Here is a 16,068-nt window from a genome sequence, read left to right on the forward strand (position 1 = left end):
TCTGGAATTCAGTCTTCCAAGTTATTGTTCTTTGACGTTTTCAATGAAATACTCTCAAAATAGTCAGTGGAGATTTCAGTTGACTAAATTATTTAACAATCATTTTTTGGTCAACAATGTTTCAGAACAAGGTTGATTAAACAAAGATTCCTTTTTGACATCTAACGGGTAAAACAACTGGTGAAGTTAAATTGTTTATGAAGCGGTGGATTTACGAGGGTGCAGTGTAAACACTACAACGACCAACCGCATTTTATCTTCCCACAAGTGATGTCCGACAGGTATATATTGGAGTTTAGACTAAATGGCTTAAAATTTCGAATACAACAAATGTCAAGCCTTCGCATGGAGTCTCAAGGGTAGGCAATCGAGAGAGTCATCGCCAGACCTACCAGCCCCATTGTTTCCATCCATCCCAGTGGCACTGTAACCCATGGAGGGCCCTGGCCTGCTTGAGCACATCTCTCCATTGTAATCTAGCCTGGGCTTTACGTCTTCAGGCCCGCATTCTAGATCTGCTTCTACGTCATCAAGCCAACGTGCTCGTGGTCTGCCTTTTGGAGCAGTAGGAGCTCGCTAACCTTAGTTGGCTACCCTCCATGGAGAAGCCTTGCGACTAAACCTAAACACGGAAAAGGCTTTGAGAGTCAACCCTGAGAAAAAAAAACAGGAACCATTGACCCTAAGGCAGCTTGTGATACACAGTCATGCACACTGGGATACCGTGCTGACCGTAAACTGTATCGGCCCTTCCTTTGGACTCAACAGCTGCGACAAAGTTCCGACCATAGCCAATGTCCAGGCTCCCATCTCGTCTCCCGGGACATGAGCCATATTCCTCTTACGATTGAAACAGGCTAGCGAGATTGCAAACAAGGCAGCAATAGTTCTAAACCTACTATGTTATTTAAAGGAAAGTTCAAACTCCCCAGCCAAAAGTTAAGAGATCTTGGACCATGAAGAAGAAGATTCAGTTAATGACTGATATACACTAATGTCTCACAACAGACACCGAGCATAGCACTTAGTCTAGGTGCTTCGGCTACGCTTGGCCGACTTTAATAAGGCTATATAGGCAACTTGCTGCTTAAAAAAAACTATCAATCATTCCTCGCAGATAGAATTCAAAAGAGCCGTACGCCACAGTGTAACATTGGTCGCGTGACTTACACATTCACTACCAGGCCCTTCGCTGATAAGCCGGGCCATTAACTATCAACAATAATCACTTTCCAACATGTAGTACTGGTAATCGACAGGAGGTTATCTCCCTGTTCAGATACAGCATTGCACTCCGTATCAGAGAACAAGATGTCAATACACTGTCAACTAGTGATGCCAAATGTACGACCTGCGGGCCATATCCGGCCCCTTAGAAACTTGTACGATCAAAGTTTAATCAAGCCATGCGGGATACGTGTCCGACATAGCGCAGATGTGGAACAGTAAGTAGTGTTTCTATACTGTCTACACCAGCCTCCAGCAGAACATGGTTGTTTGTAAGGTAGTCTTGCCAACGTAAAGTTTCCCTTTCAGACCTTGCGATCTATGGGGCAGATGATGTTAAGGTCATCTGTTTCTATGACCAACGGTTAACAAGCAGGGTGTTATGTGGCCAGCACAACGACCAACCGCCTTTACTTTCCCCAACTTAAGTCAGGTACCCATTAGAGCTGGGTGGACTCAGGGGCGCCCTAAAAATCCCAAAATCCAACTCTTCACCGATATTCGAACTCAGGACCCCAGGTCCTGCGAGCGCTTAACCACTCAGCCACCGTGCCCCACAGTCTTGCCAACGTACTATGCCCAATACGAAGCGGAGGGAGCTTGGTTGTAGCTTTAGATGCCTTCTATTGAGCACCCAGGTCTCAAAGCCATACAAAAGTGTGTTGAGGACCACTGCTTGGTAGACACTGGATTTATAGCTGGGGCGATTTCTTCTGCCACACTCTCGCTTGGAGTAAAAATGCGGGGAACAGAACCTGGACTTGTACGCTGCCTTCCTCAATCTCACCAAAGCATTTTGACACTGTGAGTCGTGATGGTTTATAGAAGATTATGCCCAGGCTCGGATGCCCCCCAAGGCTCCTATCCATTCTCAAGTTGCTTCATTTTGGACAAGAAGGCCAAACTAGACACAATGGTGACCTAATCACTTTCCCATAAAGCATGGCGTAAAGCAGGGCTGTGTGCTTGTTTCTTCTCTGTTAGCTCTCTTCTTTAATTGAGGCAGAGACTGCACGGTGGCATCTACGTCAGGTTCCGCTCAGATGGCGATGTGTTCAACCTTCGGCACCTGCTGTCCCATACTTAAACAAAAGAGATAGTCGCCTCAGAGCTTCTCTATGGCTATGATTGCGCCTTCTTTGCTCAGACAGGACATGGGCTCCAATGACGCATCACTTTCAAGAGAAGTCAATACCGTCTTGCTAAGTCAAGAAGCGCTTTTGGCCCATTAATAGTGAATAGTATGTGGTCTCCGAAAAAGGCTGTGGATCACAGCTGAGACTTAAGACCAACCCAGATCACCCACCAATAAAATGTACGCATTATTTCCAACTGAGAGGTATCGTAAAACGATTGCAGAGTTAGATTTATGTTTATCAATTTAAAGTTCTTAACAGAATAAACTCAGCGAAAAAACTTTTGGGGAAGGGTAGGAGGGGGGTCCGATAATAGGGAAAGTCAGTTAATCCTAGCACAAACATAGTGCATTAAGTCAACAGACCTACATGCCAGTCGTGGAACACCTATCACTGGGGTAGGTCACCTAGACGAGAATTACAATGTATTCAAACTATTTTAATTCTACATTACAATGTGCATCTATTTTGGTAAATTTTTCAGATTGTTTAAAAAAAAATGTCTTCCTTTGTTCTAGCTGTTGTTAAAGCTTCTTTGTAAAACCCTAACCTATACAAGTTAACCTGGTAGTTAAATGAGTAGTTTATTAGAGACACGGGGAGTTTTTAGTCGGTGACTTTCCACATACATACTAAATATATAAATACAGCCAGACAGATGCATAGGTATGTAGGCAGATAGATAGATCATAGATGCAGGCAGATATATAGGTAGATAGTAAGTAGGTAGGTAGGTAGGTAGATAGATAGACCGACAGACATGTAAATAGATAGATAGATAGATAGATAGATAGATAGATAGATAGATAGATAGATAGATAGATAGATAGATAGATAGATAGATAGATAGATAGATAGATAGATAGATAGATAGATAGATAGATAGATAGATAGATAGATAGATAGATAGATAGATAGATAGATAGATAGATAGATAGATAGATAAGAGTCCTAATTCACTTGAGGTAAGTCAATAATTAGAGCTTATCTCGGATTAATTAACGAGTTTAAAAAAAAATTGAAAGTGAACAAGGAGTGGGAGGACAAGTCTAAGGGGACACCACTATCTCGGAAGGAATGCCCCCATAACTATAGAGATCACTGACTGAGCGAGCAAACACATGTAAACGTCTAGGTCTAGAGCACTAACTAACTAGAAGTCCACGGACAGAAGCCCTCATACACTGTTCACACATGTCGAAACTCCGTTTGAAGAAATCCTCGTCTTAGAATGAATATCCAATCCACCGACTTAATACAACACTCGTAGCGAACAACTGCAAAATGGTCCTAACAGCTCAAGAGCCTCTATCTATCCGTGTTTAAACTCCCCTCCAGTGTGAGGTCCACCCCCCTCCTGCCCTCCATGCAGCCACCTGGAAAGTGTACGCTGTACCGAAAGGGGAGGAGGGGGGGGGGGTACCTGGTTTACACAGTCGAGCGCGACGTGAAATCGGAGACACGCGAGTCATCTTTCAGGCGCCGTGATAGATCCATACCCCACCTTACCCCTCTTTTTTAATTTCTATTCACTGAATGAAGAAGAGCGTAGACTGGAGTAAAGAAGGACGGAAGACAATCTCATAAAAAAAACAAGTCTCAAAATACCCAGACTATGTGAAATAGTTGCACAGGGAAATGGAATGTCTTCAATGTAGCGCACACACATATAAGCCTTGTCTTAGAGATTAAAAAGCGCAGTAGTAATATTCGAGTATTATACTACACAGACCTAGCCGTGACCTGCATATTATGCCAGATCCAAGGCAGACAAAGCCATTGTCTCCAAGAGGGGGCAGGGGGTCGATTTAAGTTCTCATTTCGCCGTCTTCACGCGAGAGAGCCAGGGAGAAAGCGTGTATGTGATGAGATAGCTTCTACTGACTGTCACTAAGTACACTATTTATACCGCCGACGGACAACGGCTTTGTGTGTATGAGATGCGGAAAAAATACACAGATCGCAACCGGGTTTGCGACGCCATGTGAAACACTGCATTCATCCTAAGTCTTCGGAATCGAAGACATTGCAGGCTAAGTGCGCTTGAACTTGGCTTGGCTACCTATGAAGGGGGCTCGAGGTTCGACACCCGACTCGGGCAGAGTTGTGTTTACTGAGCGCCTGAAGGCAGCACGGAAAAACCTTCTCCTAGATACCCCCTCCCCCCCCCCAACTGGACCACAACCAAAGCGCTCTTAGCATGCTATAAGCATGAAAGTAGCGCTATATAAAAGCTATAATTTATTTATTTATTTATTATTATTACATTTTTTATGGAGTCGAGGCGCACCTAGCTTCCCTAAGGAGGGAGTAAACGAGTTCGAATCCCGATGCAAGACTTCAGAGGTGGGGTGGGGGAGTAGATTAGAAATTTTGAGGTTCCTTCAGAGTCTGACGGGTACCGGGACATTTGCTGGGGAAGTCAATGATGGCTATTTTGCTGGCAAGGGAATGAAGAGAATGTTTTACATTGTTTGCCAAACGGTTAGGCTTCAAAGAAGAACATACTTTTCAAACAATCTTCTTCAGGCCCAAACTGAACCAATCGAAACTTGATGCTTTCAACAAGGTCTATACTACACGTCTAGGGTTAGATCTCTCAACTCTCCGAGCAAGACAACATCTGTATATTATGGAAACACGCATCAATATCCGCACTAATTTGTTTTTCAAACATGGTATATAATTTGTATACGCATGAAAAACAAAAATCTAAATTGCAGTGAACAAAATGAACCGACAACCTTTTTCCAGCCCACGCCATTTGTCTTTATTTGAAGCCCGGTATAGGTAGAGTTTCATGCAGGTCTATACAATGAAGGATAGTGTTACAAGAACGTTTCGAACTGGTAACTATATCCCACAGCTGCACAGTTGCCAATGTGTCGTAACAAAATGTATTTCTGACACTATTGTGTGACGACCTGAGATGAGGCCATGTAAGACTAAGACATTGACAGGGCCTTCCCCCTCCTTCTCCGCACTCCACTGCCCCCCCCCCCCCAATCAGATATAACTGTATACTTACCCCCCCCCCCCCAAACATTTTAATTTGTGTCCAACAACTAAAAAACTGAGTCGTCGACCCTTTCTGCCTTCCCAGTTGCTTATATCTGTTGAGATTTTGAACCAATGGAAGTGCCTTCTCTTTCAGGGTCTTAAAAAAAAAAAAACTCTACGCCGTTTCTTGTCACTAAGAATGCAGAAATCTCAAGATTCGAATTCCAAGGTGTATTCAAATAATGGGTCAGTGATTGCTATCCGGGAAAGGTTATCTATTACAATGGACTATACAAGAAAGACATTGTTCTTCATTCTTCTTTAGTCTAACTACTTACTTTTCAGTTTAATAATACAGTTAGATAATGTCAGTGTATCCGTAAGTGTACGTATTGTGCCGAGAGATGATATTAGTTCACAAAGTTGGAGATTTTCACGCACGGAGGCTAATTCATTAACCTTCTTGGTGTATCCGGTGAGTATGGAAGCATTAATAAGTGAAGTACAGGCATTTCAATGAACCCAAAAATACTTTTTGTTGCACTTTTTGGCCACGGCAGAATCAAATTTCTAAACTCTTTTCGCTTTTTAATACAAAGTAGTTCCTCAGACCATGCGATCTACAGAGCAGATGGTGTTAAGGTTTATCTGTTTCTTTGGCAAACGGTTAACGAGAGTGTCATGTAGCCAGCATAACGACCAACAGCCTTTACTTTCTCCCAACTAAAGTCGGGTACCCATTAGTGGTAGACTCAGGGGTGCCCTAAAATACCGAAGTTCAAAATCCGAGCCTTAACCAAGATTCGAACACTGGACCAAAGGTTCAGAAACCATCGCGCCCCATTGATAAGAGTTATTATTTCGTTGGCAACGGTGATCTTTCAATATGGCGTCCTTGACATAGCTTATTTTGTCTACTTTTTTTATAACTTATTTCAAAATCTCTCCCAATCTTAACTCTTTCCATTTTCTTACGTTTTTCTTTCGGTTCCATTACATCGCCACCGCATTGCATCATATTGCTTTCTCTTTCTCTGTTTTTTTTTTATTTTTTTATTTTACAGCTTTAAAATCAAAGAGTACAGAAAGAAAGGGCCCATTACTGTAATTAACTTTTTAGTGTGAAAAATTCCTACATAAAGAAATACATGAACCGTCAAAACAAAACGCCAAACAAGTAACAAAGTTCTGTCTCGTCGTAAATTTGAGGTCAATAGCTGAAAGTTTGATTTTACTTCTGATAATGATACACATTCTCTAGATCTAAACTTGGATCGGAAAGTATAAGAAGAGAAGACAGAAGTGTTCGGGGCCAGTTGTATACCAGTATTTTATTTCAGCACTTTCACTGTGGATTGATGTATTCAAAGCATTATTATTTTATAGGCGAAATGTGTGTGTGTGTAGTTATTCAATGTATACCCAAGAGAGTTTGAGTGTGACTAGTTCCAGATCAAGAATCTCCACGGTATCAGGGAGACACACCTACCAACCTAACCCTAACCTAGCCCGTTGGAATGTCTTGTCAGAGAAACATTTATTTTATTTTTACATTACTCGTTGTAGAAGCAATAGACCTACAGATTATAAAGCAGTGATGTCCAAACCTAATCGGACAGGGCATTTTTTTTTTTGGGGGGGGGGGAAAGAGAGAATTTTCGACACACGTTCAAACAACGCAAAAAAAAAAAAAAAAAAATAATAATAATCAAAATCGTCGAATCTTATGGAACCGAGCCTCTGCCGCTTCAGTAGGCTTAGATGACAGAAGTTTCTAGGGGACGGAAAGCACAATGTCACGGGCCGGATGTGGTCCGCGGGTCATAGTTTGGTATCACCGTAACACTGTTATTCAGCATTAGAGACAATAGCAATACACCATAAACCGACACACATACCTAAATACTATTAATCTTCAGCTGGGCACACGTTAGTCTGTTATACTTAATGTAGTCGACTCACTACCTGCCTCCCTTTTCAAATTGCAAGCAGACGACAATGGATAATCTCGGTAGATGGTAGATCGTGGTACGATGTTTGAAGTCCCCAATCCGCGCATGCAGCTCATTAACATTGTCGAGAACTCAACACGAAAAGAATCAACATGCCTGAACGGTTTCGATCACACGGTAGAGCAGCATATCAAGAAGTGATGGACAAGGTAGAGAAGAACTGTCATAGCCGTTTGAAAAAAAGACTTAGTCAAAATGTGGAAGAAAGAAAAAAAAAAAGACCTCCTTGATTTGCGCATAAAAAGTACTACTGTAAAGAGACAACAAATCCATTCACATCCTTACCATCACACGTTTTCCAAGACATAATCAATTACATTCACGAGATCTTTCTTTATCTCTTAGCAGGGCCGGTCTTAGGCAGAGGCAAACTAGGCAGTCGCCTCTGATTGGTTGGGAGGGGTTGTGAGTAGGCCCTCGCGGTTCCACGACAATTCGTTCACTGACATTTCGTTCACCGACAAATCGTTCACGACTTTTCGTTCACGCGACTATTCGTTCACCAGACATTTCGTTCACCCGACAATTCGTTCACGCGACTATTCGCTCACGGACTATTCGCTCACAGACAACTTGTTCACCGACAACTTGTTCACCGACAGTTGGTTCACGACTAATCGTTCACGCGACAAATCGTTCACGCGACTATTCGTTCACGGCACGGACAACTTGTTCACAGACAAATCGTTCACTGGATAGTAACATATTGTTAATTTTATATATTTTCGTCGCGTGTTAAATTTATTTACATTAAAACATTATTTGCAAATGCAAAAAAATTCTAGAGATCAGGTCAATTCCGAGTTTATTTAATTTCGTTGTTGTTGTTGTTGTTAATATTTTGTTAATGAGGACAGTATGTGATACAAATTATACTTAAAATATATTTTAAAAAAATATAAAAAAGAGATCTTACAAGCTAGCTGAAAAATGTAAACGGGCCCTCACTTTACTATAGGTAACATTTTTACTTTCACCTTTAATATACCTTTACACCCCCCTCTTTTTTTTTTTCATCTACCGGGAATCTACCCATTCATCTGGATACTCTAGTTAACACCTAGTGGAGTGCTAGACAGACTGGCTCCTCTGGAAGTCATACAACTTTATTGGACATTGCCTATACACATGTTCAATCTGTTAACATTGAAAATATAATCTACTAGACACGAGTATAGTAATTTCCATCAAGTTTAAAAGAAGTTTTGTTTTATTTTTATTTTAGTTAACTTGTTTCTATATGTGACCACCCATTGGTAGACTAATTTGATTGCTTGGACTTCAATAACAAATTTATTGAAACAATTTTATTTTGTTGTATTGCGATAAATTATAATTTTTTGATAGGGAACCAAAATATTTTCCTAGTGTTCTATATGTAATTAGTTTTTTTTTCTTAGATGTCTTAATTGATAAGTATTAACCTTAGATCTGTATCTAGTATGTGACGTTCAGAGTTAAACAGTGAAACCATATATTGTACCAAATCTAGTACCATTGTTAAAAATCTAAATTATCTCTCGTAAAAACACTGAAAGGATTGTGTAAAAAATACTAGTGTGTCTGAGCTAGACAGGAAGACCAGTGACTTGGCAGAATGCATGACGCGTAGGACGTAATCATCTTCTTTTTTGAAGAAACGTCTGTATTATATAAGATAAAATTTGTTTTTGTTAATAAGATATCAATAAAATGGGTATGTTAATTAAACATCTGGACCGCTATTAAGAAGATAAGCAAATACGGGTAGGTCGAACAAGACTACATGAGTGTAAAAGAAGGCCTACATATTGAAAGTAAACATGTTACCTATAATAAAGTGAGGTCCCATTTAAATGTTTCAGCTTGCTTGTAAGATCTCTTTTTTCTTTTCTGTATAATTTTTTATCACATACTGTCCTCGTTAACAAAATATTAACAACAAACAAACACAAGTTTACAAAGAATTTCGGATCAGGCCCGATCTCTAGCATTTTTTTTGTTTTTGGAAATATCCAGTGAACGATTTGTCTGTGAACAATTTGTCTGTGAACGAATTGTTAGTGAACGATTAGTCGCGTGAACGAATTGTTGGGTGAACGAAATGTCTGGTGAACGAATAGTCGCGTGAACGAAAAGTCGTGAACGATTTGTCGGTGAACGAAATGTCAGTGAACGAATTGTCGTGTCCCCGGCCCTCGCACAGGACGCAAAAAGAAAATTATTTGTTAGAGAAGAACTAGCAAAGCTTGTGCCCAGTGTTAATGTTGGAGTATACCTGGTTTTCAATGAATTGCGTCATTTTATTTCTTCGCTGTTTAACTTCAAGTTTTCTATTTCATTTGGGCCCCCACCAAATTCACTTCGCCTAGGGCTTCTAATTACCCAAAGCCGGCCCTGCTCTTAGTGAATGTTGTGTGCTTGTTGCCTTGACCTATTTATTTCAAAAAAACAACACTTGGCTGATTTTGACCGTTGAAATATACGCATAGCAACCATTTTGTATACTTGAATATTGAATTAAACAATTCTCTGAAGAGATCGAAATTCGTTTTCAGGGAAATATAATTCAATAGAGCTTCTCCCCAACCTTTGTTGTTGTTTTAATTATCCATTGATGAATTTTAGAATGATGTGGCAGATCTGACGGGTAACAACAACATTCCCCAGGTAGGCCTGTATTCAGGATGTCAGTTGTTCCTCACCCTTAGGCTGATGTCACACTAGGCGTGACTAGGGGATATTGTGATTTTAGTCAACTTGGGGTTCGTTTTGGTTGTTGTTGTTTTTGTTTGTTTGTTAACTCTTTCTCCCCGTAATTATTTATCACATTCTGGTGGAATCAACGTTGGTATCGTCGGTTAGGAGAGAAAGAGTTAACATTTTGAAGATAGCGGTACTGCTAATTTGTCATGTTTGAAAGAAATGCCTTTTAAAACATTACAATCTACCAACGAGCCTATCCCAGATAGGAAGTAGAGTCAGATAGTTTCAACTCGAGTATATCTCGTGTCAAGTATTTGTAGTAAGGAGAAGTATTTTTATCGATCTACCTATCTATCTACTGGTACTATTGACGAGTCCTACCTGTCACAATACACGACAACGCTAGAATTGTCTGAAACGGCATCGTCACCTGACTTCATTTCTGTTTGTGCTGAATTCTGGTTCGCCAAACAACCACAAGACCTTCCAACATGAAATCAACGGGATTAACTATTGCTGCTTTAAAAACGAGACTCCGAACTATTAGGCGAGAGATGCTCACGTTTAGCCTCGTTCCACTTGAAATCAGTATTTTGTAAAGTAGCTCAGTCTGTCTTACTGTAAGTACTTTATTTTACAAGCTGATTTAATTACATAAGATTAACTTTCAATTTAAATACACAACATTCAAAGAAGGCGATGAGAAACGGTAAGAGCTCCAAAGAAAGATTAAATATTGACGTCTGGCTCATTCTGCGATTATGCAAAAGAGTAGCTTCCCTTTAAAAAAAAAACAAAGGCACTAACGTAGTTGAAGATTAAAGCTAGTCTCAGTCCAATACTTATAGTGGATGTCATGTAGCAAGCACGACAGTCTCCCCAGTATTAGATATTAGCATGGTGAGCGTTGGAGTGGGCTCCTGGGTTCGAATCCTGGGAATTTAATTTTAGGATCTTTAGGGCGCCCCTGAGTCTGCCCAGCTCTACTGGATACCTGACATTAGTTGGAGGAAAGTAAAGGCGGTTGGTCATTGGGCTGGCCACATGACACCCTCGTTAACCGTGGGCCACAGAAACGGATGACATTTAAATCATCTGCCATATAGATCACAAGGTCTGAAAATGGGGAACTTTACTGTTTCTCTTTTTTAAATCCAGAGTAAAAGGTCTCTACTAGAACTTACAGGACAAACTGCCAGGTATCTAGATCCTAACCAGTCAAACGAAATGCCCCATAATTTTTGGTTGTAATGTTTAAATGTTAAGAAACTATTTAAATTGACTGAAATATATCCAATTATTGTAAAAAAAGAAAGCACACATTTAAAAAAAAGGGTGAAAATCAAAATCAAACTAATTCAGTCTTGAAGCCAAAAAGTTGCTTTGGAATAACAATCTCAATTCAACTTTCAAATAAAAGTGCATCATGTCAAATGAGTTTTACAGTAGATGACAGCCACAAGGAAACCAACAACCACAGAGACACCGGATGCAAGAGGAGGAAGAGAAGACTTCAAATGGGCCAATGAAAAAAAAATGTCCAAGTCCTATGGATAGTGGAAGAATGTTATCTAGAAAAAAAAAATTTTTGTCCAACTAAAGACACAACATTCAACGCAGTGAGTACACATTTTTAACAAATTTAATTAGCTAATTTAAATTTAAGCATCTTTCTTTAGAATCTAGATCTAGCATTAGAATAGAGCTTTATAGGGAAGTTGAAATAAAACTCATTAAGAACAATACATATAATGGCATCAAGCATACAAGCTGAGTGGGAAAAATCTGGCCTTATTAACAGCTACTCTGTATACTAAATCCCATGTATAAATGCTGGTCATATGGTATACACACTGGATATAATCAATTCCTGCAGTTTATTTTTTTCTAATTCATAAACAACTTCTATGCATGCAGTGATAAACCATTTTCATATAATAAATTATTACAATTTTTTTTTTATTTTTTTTTTTAAAGAATGAAAAGGTTCCACCATTGCAATGCAGATCTGAATCAATAATTATTCATGAGAATAAACATATATACATATATTTAATATAAAATTCTTGGTCCTGACCACTCATTCATTCATTCACTCATAACCACTACTAATTCGTTCATATATACAAAAACGATAAAATCAAATAAATAGCCCCTTTTCCCCACTTTTGAATTATAGCCTGTCAATTTTAAAGATGTAATTTAACTAGATTTCTAAAAGTTTGAAGCTTTTCATTTACCTACAGGCTTAAAAAAAAAAACAAACAACATATTTAGCTATTTAAAAAAAAAAAGTTTTAGCTATAAAGGGAAGCAACTAAGAATTTGTATTAACAGTATTAAAAGAATTTATGTCCCTTTAATTAGCTACTGCTCTGACAAGTAGGCAATACAGAACAGTTCAAGAAATAACAATTAGGTGTTTTAAATTGAATTGTCATTTAATTATTTTAATTATATTACAATCCTTTATTATTTTTTTTATACATTTTTTTTAATTTTAAATTCTTCCATGTATTAAGAAGAATAGGATTAATAAAATTGACCATGTGAGTTGTGTCCATGTCATAGATTATGAAGTTTTTCATCAGTCTATCAAGCAAAAAGGTTTTAAAAAGACACATCAGATGCAATTATTTGACTAATTAGGGACCAAACAGACTAAATTCTACAAACATCTAAGAACTGAATTAAGAAATTTTAAGAACCTTTACTAAACCATGTTGCTAAACATACAATCATTTCTTATCTGAGGTAGAATGACAGGACAGCATAATGATCATGCTGTAAAAATACATCGATACAGCAATAGTTAGAAAAGCTCTCATCTTTTTATTTTCTTGTAATTTAAATATATGCATAGTTTTGAATGGCAATTAATTATGATTATTAATATGTTTCAGATGTTGTTTCAGAAAGATTATTATCTCTAAACATCCAAACATAATGAATGACATGTGATGATGGTGAGAGGGCAATGAGAAAAAAAAAACATATTGACAGCCTGTTGCTTACACTACTAAAAACGAATCAAACATCTAAGCTAAGGAAAATATCAAGAAAGAAAATAAGACATTCATAAAACAGTGCATGTAATTAGTAATAAATCTAAATAGAGCTAGATCAAAAAGATTGATAGATCTAATCTAGATACTATTCTATATAGACACAGAATCTAGAACTAGACTGATCTAGAATCTAGTCTACTTTTGTTAGACATGTCACTGTATAGAGTCTTGATCCTGAACTACTATATAGAGTCACTCTATATAAAAAGTGAAAATAATAGTAGAGTTACCTTTTCAGACCTTGTGAGCTATAGAGCAGATGATGTTAAGGTCATCTGTTTCTTTGGCCAATGGTTAACAAGCAGGGTGCCATGTTGCCAGCACAACAACCGACCGCCCTTAATTTCCCCAACTAATGTCAGATTGGGTGGACTCAGAGGCGCCCTTAAAATCCTGAAATTCAAAATCCCAGTCTTTACTGAGATTTATGAACCCATGACCAAAGATTCAGAAGCCAAGCGCTTAACCACTCAGCCAACGCAGCCCCTCTCTCTATATGGTTTACATAACCCAATTATTAAACATTCTAGACCATAGACATGATCTAGATAATAGATCTTAGTTTACTATATATATATATAATGAAAATCTAGCCCTAGAAGTCCCAGATTGGCTAGATTATGTCAGCTTAGCACAAATACCACTAGGCAGCTATAAAACTGGTTGTATTTACTTAATTTACTGAGTGATTCCTTTCTTTTAAAGATCCACCCTTCCAATTTCCTTCAACCCATTGCCTATCTCAAAGTTGAATGTACCACTATGAATATGATGAACATGAGCTTTTACTTTTGATCTAGATTTAGATCTTGAAATTACTTGAATCTAGATCTTCACCTATTTATCTAGATCTAGTCCTAGGATTTAGACTGAGAATACTGAGAGTGAAAGTAGTGTAGTGAAAGTGTTAGTATAGCTTTAGCCTGATCCAGACTCAGAACATTATGTAGACTATAAAAAGTAGAATCTAGATTTCTTGATCTCTGGAATCTAGAGTAGAGTCAGTAGAGAGATAGTAGAGGTCTAGAATCTAGATTACTCTAGAGATCTAGATCTATATTATATATATATATATATATATATATATATATATATATATGTAATTAGTATAGAATAATATCTAATAGATCTAGAGTCTAGACTAGTGACTTAGTACTAGACTAGTAATACTCACTCAACTCATTCACTTAGTGACTAGTCAGAATCTAGTCTAGCACTCTAGGCTAGGTCAGTAGAGTCTAGTCACTGTATTTAAATAATTTAATTAGTCATAGACAACTCTAATTACTAATTAGTGTGTTATCACTGTTAGTGTTATGTATAGTAATAGTAATAGATGATGTGATGGTAAGAATCTTTAAAGGTATTTTTAGATCTACTGAAACTACTATTCTAGATCTAGGGCAATCTAGGGGCACTAGGACTAGGGCATCTAGGCCTACCTACAGTAGGCTACACAGTTAGTAACTGAGTTACTAATAATTACTAATTCATTATGTCTAGTTAGTAGGCCTACTCAGACACTCAGTTACACTAGTTACAGTGGCTACAGACTAGTTTTTAAAAAGTCTATGAACTCAGTCTAGATCTACTACTCTACTCTAGTTCTTGTCACTAGTGTAGTGTCTACTAGTGTTAGTAGTGTGTTACTGTGTATTCTGTCTATTAGTTACTGTCTCAACTCAAACTCTCAGCTCACTCATTCTCAGTCACTCACTTTCTCACGCTCACTGTCTGACTAGTCACTAGCAGATTCTCAAGGGACTTAAGCCGACTCAGTAACTCTGACTGAGACTGAGACAGTCACTCAACTGACTCTCACTGAGGGCAGTGAGGGCTGAAGTCGTGTCACTCACTGACTGACTGAGAGTCACTGTCAGTCGTGAAGAGAGTGACAGTGACAGTCAGTTGAGTCAGAATCAGTGAGACAAGAGTGGATCTATTACTTATTACTAGAGATTAGGCTCGACCCTCGCCTAGATCTAGAGATCTAGAATCAGGGTGGGTCGAGAATTAGATCTAGAATCTAGATCTAGACTAACTATTCTCATAACTTACCTTCCCGTCATATATCGAAGGACAGTTATTAATTTGTTATAGAAAATCGAAATCGGCCATTAATGCCGGAAGTTTTGTTACTCATTTCAAAGTATTTCCGGTTTACAAATTTGGCAATCTCAGAAGTAGAATTTTTTAAAAGGTCAAAGGTGATCCGATTTTAGACGAATGGAACTCACAAGTAGGTCAGTGTGAGTCTTTGACTCACATTCTTCGCGTGCGAACAGCGCCCCGCTCATTATTAACTCTTAGAAGAAACTAGTACTATCCACCTGGTTTAAACTAATGGGACTGTGGTAAAACTAGATTGATTTATTTAAAATAGAAATCTAGCGTTTACCGGTATAACTATCTATTTTTCGATTTTATATTCGAAATTAAATGTCATAGAAGGATGAATTATTGAATTCGAAGTATTTCTAAGTCACCCGTTGCGTAAAGATGATTTTGTTTTTGTAGTATGTATGTCCGTCTGTTACGTTGATATGTCAAATATTAAAAGTGCTTACGAAAATCCGATTTCAAAATTGCCATAGAGTTCTAAATAGGTGCAACTGTAGTAACGGCTACTTTTGGTCGTCGAATGAAATAAAAATAATTGGTACATTTTCTTTACTCAGCTTGTAAATTCTACATGGGGTCAAAAGACAAGTAACAATAAAAAGTGTATTGTTGATGTTTTAATAGACTTGTCCTCCCTTTATGAAGCTGATCATGTTTCGTACGAGTGATTATTTTACTCTTAATATCCAATGAATGATTGATTTTTTTTTTAATTTACCCTGCCCCTATTTCCCCTCCCCACGAAAACAAAATTTCTGGTTAAGCGAATGTAGGCCTATAAATCTACTCAGACTCTGAGTAGGACTATATAACATTCTA

At 38.3% G+C, this 16,068-nt stretch overlaps 1 protein-coding gene across 7 annotated transcripts in view; it reads right to left on the reverse strand.

The window, feature by feature from the left end:
- The window catches only part of LOC106051373 (LIM and senescent cell antigen-like-containing domain protein 1), a 37,142-nt gene extending 21,936 nt beyond the window's left edge, over positions 1 to 15,206 (reverse strand). For 2 of the 7 annotated variants that reach the window (XM_056012003.1, XM_056012009.1), the window contains exon 1: positions 3,547 to 3,738. Coding sequence is in view for 2 of the 7 variants with exons in the window: in XM_056012010.1 (XP_055867985.1) it covers positions 10,442 to 10,500 (59 nt within the window). In the remaining 5 variants the exon portion in view is untranslated. Of the gene's footprint in view, positions 1 to 3,469; positions 3,487 to 3,513; positions 3,739 to 10,441; positions 10,616 to 15,186 lie in introns of those variants that run through there. The other 5 variants (XM_056012011.1, XM_056012010.1, XM_056012005.1 and 2 more) reach the window with 5 other exon arrangements.
- Positions 15,207 to 16,068: the final 862 nt, after the last annotated feature.

Source organism: Biomphalaria glabrata, chromosome 15 (assembly GCF_947242115.1).
Source record: "Biomphalaria glabrata chromosome 15, xgBioGlab47.1, whole genome shotgun sequence".
NCBI lineage: Eukaryota > Metazoa > Mollusca > Gastropoda > Planorbidae > Biomphalaria > Biomphalaria glabrata.